General features: G+C 36.3%; 1 protein-coding gene across 1 annotated transcript; it reads left to right on the forward strand.

Moving 5' to 3' along the window:
• Nucleotides 1-1,246: 1,246 nt before the first annotated feature.
• Nucleotides 1,247-2,933, forward strand: LOC143540453 (BAG family molecular chaperone regulator 2-like). The gene is made up of 4 exons (XM_077033508.1): nucleotides 1,247-1,566; nucleotides 1,843-2,099; nucleotides 2,199-2,345; nucleotides 2,429-2,933. The coding sequence occupies exons 1-4, from the start codon at nucleotides 1,368-1,370 to the stop codon at nucleotides 2,750-2,752; spliced, it is 927 nt and encodes a 308-aa protein (XP_076889623.1). The 5' UTR covers nucleotides 1,247-1,367; the 3' UTR covers nucleotides 2,753-2,933.
• Nucleotides 2,934-4,570: the final 1,637 nt, after the last annotated feature.

Genomic DNA, 4,570 nt, shown 5'->3' on the forward strand with positions numbered 1-4,570 from the left:
GTGTGGTGTGATGTTGTAAGTTAATAATCCACATTAGTCAGGGGTGCTCAGGGGTATTTGATACAAACTATGATTACAAATGAATTGGTAACACTGGAGGCTCCTCCTCCTCGACCTCAATTGAAATGGCGGGCCGTGAGGCATCGTGTGTATATCTAATATCGGTCAGAGCCTCCTACACAACCCTGAGTGGTTCGTCGGCTTGTTTGACACGATTGTGACCAGAGCAAAATGTCATAACTGTACGCAAAATGATGTAACAGTAACAGTGTGTGCAAGTGAAGTGTAACAACCGATTTATATTAGTATTACTAAATATTGGTCAATAATTATAAAGTAATAATTTCTAATGTTGAATTGATTATGCAAAAAACAATGGCAATTGAAACTTAGAAAAAGAAATAAAAAAAGTGAGAGAGTGGAGAAACAAAAATGCATGCTAGCGTTTTTAATGTACATACAAAAACATCATGTCACAATAATAGAACAAGGAATTAAACAAAAATCGTGGTGGGTAAAAAAAAAACTGAAAATGCTTTCTTGTAAATTGCAAATGCAGAATGATCTTGGTAGTAACGTTATATGCTCCGAATATTTTACTAGTCAAAACCAGTTCATAAAAAATTATTGTACAGATAAAATCAGGGTCGGTTTTAGTGATTCAAGTAGCCTATACGAGTTTAAAAAAAAGACCCAAATGAATGGTATAAATAATTTTTGTTAAGCGACAATTAAAGTTATAACAAGAAACATATAAAAATCATAGTATTAAAGTGACATACAGTAAGTTAACATAAAAAAAAGCATGAAAGAATTATCATACTAACTACTATTTAATTATTAGCATAAATTAAAACCCCTATCAAAACTCAAGCTATGTTAACATAATTTTAAGCTTTCACCCAATCTACTAATTTTAATATTAGAAAGACCAGAACAATCAATATTATTATTTATGTAGAATTAATAATTCCAAATCAGCCAGTTGAACATAAAACATAGACTCCAACTCTTGTGTTTTGTTCGCTGTCCATTCATTTTCATTTAGTTTTCATCTCCCTATCCCTACCTTCCACTCTTCTCTAACCCTTTAATTAATAACAATAATAATAATAATAATCCCCTTTTAATATCAATCCTTTATTATTAATATTCGCATCTTCATTGGTTTCTTCAGCCACCGCCAAGAATTCACCAGAGATCTAAATCCTACCCGCCGGCGTGGAGCTAGGTTTCATTTCTGTCGGTCGGAAATGGGGTTGTGTTGTAACTGACGTCATCATTGTTGAAAAGTCAACCCTTTGATCTGAATTTATTCACAGATTTTCCGGATAATCCGAGTCAATCGTTACAATATCACACCGAAGATGATGCGGATGAGGACTAAAACAACGGAGTTGACCGCCGCCGGCGAAAACGAGTGGGAGGTCCGGCCCGGTGGAATGCTGGTCCAGAAGCGTGACCCGGATGAGGAAACCTACCGGGTTCCCCCGCCAAAGATTCGGGTTCGGGTCAAGTACGGGTCAATATACCACGAAATCATCATCAACTCCACAGCCACATTTGGTAAGTAATTAACGACTTATAAATGATTCAAACATTTTTTTCTTTTTTTCTGATGAATGATGAATGTTAAGTTTTTGTATATAAAAGGTAATCAACAAAATTCATATTTTACCATTAAATTAAAACGGTTTACTTTAAATAAAGCTGCAAGAGACAAGTAAATGGACAACTAGAGAGACAGGTAAATGGACAACTAGTTGTGCTGCAGCCACTTTTGAATAGCAAAACTGATCATGCTGAAAACGAAACATTTTTATAATTTTTTTTGTGCAAAAGGTGAATTGAAGAAGATGTTAACCGGTCCGACCGGATTGCACCATGAAGATCAAAAGATAATATACAAGGATAAAGAGAGGGCTTCCAAAACATTTTTGGATGTTGTGGGTGTAAAGGATAAGTCAAAAATGGTGGTTTTGGAAGATCCAATCAGCCGAGAAAGACGGCAGATTGAAGCTAGAAAGAACGCAATAAAAGAAAAGGTGGCAGAATCAATGGCGAATGTTAGTCGCGAGGTCGAGCGGCTTGCCGGCCAGGTATCAATATTAATTTTATAAAATTAATGAGTTTATGGGTCTAAGTCGGAAGTAAAAGAAATTTGTCTTTAAAAAAATTAATGGGATGGCCATTTAAAGGTGTCGGCGCTTGAATCGGTGATATCGAAAGGAGGGAAAGTGGCCGACAAGACGGTGTCGGATTTGATCGATTTGTTGATGAATCAGCTTCTTAAACTTGACGAAATTAAGGTCGAAGGAGATGTTAATCGGCAGAAGAAATTACAGGTATGACAGGATTATGCTTAATTAATTTTCTTGATTAAAAGTTAAACACTAATTTGACAAATTATTATGTAACAAAACTGAAGGTGGAAAAGGTACAAAGATACGTTGAAACACTTGATGCTTTAAAGGTTAAAAACACGACATCACAACCTCGGATTAACCAAACAAACGGACACACTAACCACCACAACCACCCGCAATCTAAGCGGTCAGTTGGGAAATTTGCACCACCAACAATGGTGGCGAGTGAACAACAAGCGCCGTCGAGAGGTGGAGTTGTGGTTACCACACAATGGGAGACTTTTGATTCATTGCCGACAGTTTTTCCGGCCCCACAAACATCAACATCAACCACAAGTGAAACACCAATACAACACAACTTCAATTGGGACTTGTTATTAAAGTAGTTCAAATGTCGGTAACTGTGTGTTTGTGTGTGAACTGTGTGTCTTTTGGATTTTTTTTTGTTCCTAGTTGGTTTGGCATGGTTCCCTTGTTCATTCTTTTTTGTACCTAGAGTTTTTTTTTATATATTTGTGTGAGTGCGTTTTCCTTTTGAAATAAACGATCACCTTGATCATTTCATTGTATGTTTTTGTTTGATTCAGAACCAATAATATGTTATGAACTACATAAACTATATAATAGCCGTACCCATTGTATATAGTGTTTGTTGAAGGAAATTAATTATCTTACATTACGCATCACATTCAGAGTATTACATGCAATTATGTGGTTCTATTGTTTTTATCATTTTCCTAATTAAGACATTGTAAGGCTATGTGTTGTGGCAAGCGAGCAACCGGCTTCAACGAGTGGCGTGAGCCACATCAGCCACGAACACCACAAGACCCTTGCTTCACCACTCACCGCGAGTGGGCGCCACGACCCCGGGCGAGCGTGCTCGCCTGGGCTAAAGGAAGAAAATTGATGGGTTGGCTCGCGAATAGATGAATTCAGTGGGCGCAAACGACAACGGGGTGAATTCACTAGTGGCGCGATCGACAAGGGTTGAAGAGTCAAGTCCAGTCAGCACCACGTAACATAATATAATTGGATAAATTCGCATGCCCGCTTTAACGACAACATATAGTCTAATTATTATAATGAAATGACTAATCTACCTACATGATAATGGAAAATGAAATCCAATATAGAGGGAGGGATAGGGGTGACAAAAATGGTAGCTATGGATTAGTGTGAAAAAAAATGATTACATCACGTTTTCCAAATTTAGAAAGAAGCAGTGATTGCATTAGTTTCAGGGAACTTGTATTCCAAGAAAAAGGCCACACGTCCACAGGTGGTATGCCAAAGCAAAAAGACTTACGTTACCTTGCAGTCAAGAATAATGTATGTCATGATTGTAGTTTGTAGATCGCATCCTTGCTTTTCTTTTACAAATTTTTAAAACATCATTTTGTAAATGCATAAATAACACATAAAAAATAAATATAAGATATTGTATAACAAATAATCTTTTTAGAGGTATCATGGTTGACCCTGTATATATACAAGACATAATGATTTACAAAAGTACATGTACCTTATTTAACTTTTATGTGTTGTAATAGTCATAAGTGACTACAATTGTCATTCTTGAGTTTGGACATCTGTATAGCATAAACTAGAATCATGATGACAATTTAAGGTAAATTTAGAAGCACTATGTTGTTGCTATTAGAAGTGGAGGTGGTTGTGGTCCAACTGAGAAAACTTTTAGCCATGCTAAGTTAATAGGTATGGGTCATGTTTCTGTTCCCAATGTTTTGAACCATTTGCCAAAACAAGTTCCTAGATGTTCTATTTAAACAATGTAGGTGGAAAGTTTTATTGTGTACCCATCTTACCGGTCAAATATTCAATTAACATAAAGTATCAAACGCTGTCGTCTTCTTATAGTTTAACCTATATAAACTGTCATAAGTAAAATAGTCAAAGAAAACACACTATGACGGTTCAATTGAGAAGTTCTGGTTTCCTCACTCTGTATGAGTCTTGTTAGGGGAAAACCCGAAAAAGAAAACGCAATAGTGAATTCAAAGTCGGGTGATTTGAGTTCGTCCTATAAAATGCATAGGGTTTGTGAAGAGATTACGATCTCTATTGGCTTAGGGGCTAGCTTTAAGAGCTTGTTTAGATCCAAACATATGTGAAAATTCATTAGTAATGATCGCATAGATGCTTTTGGGAATCCAAATTGGGAACACATTTATGGGCCTTTC

The sequence above is a fragment of the Bidens hawaiensis genome, unplaced genomic scaffold (genome assembly GCF_021521415.1).
Source record: "Bidens hawaiensis isolate Kalapana, Puna unplaced genomic scaffold, B.hawaiensis_p1.1 tig00012231_1, whole genome shotgun sequence".
In the NCBI taxonomy this organism is placed as follows: Eukaryota; Viridiplantae; Streptophyta; class Magnoliopsida; order Asterales; family Asteraceae; genus Bidens; species Bidens hawaiensis.

Bases quoted from the DNA above. Each gene is read 5' to 3' on its own strand.
- LOC143540453 (XM_077033508.1), top strand. From the start codon at position 1,368: ATGATGCGGATGAGGACTAAAACAACGGAGTTGACCGCCGCCGGCGAA. The intron at 2,100-2,198 runs GTATCAATATTA...GGCCATTTAAAG, and splicing joins TCGAGCGGCTTGCCGGCCAG to GTGTCGGCGCTTGAATCGGT. The intron at 2,346-2,428 runs GTATGACAGGAT...ACAAAACTGAAG, and splicing joins ATCGGCAGAAGAAATTACAG to GTGGAAAAGGTACAAAGATA.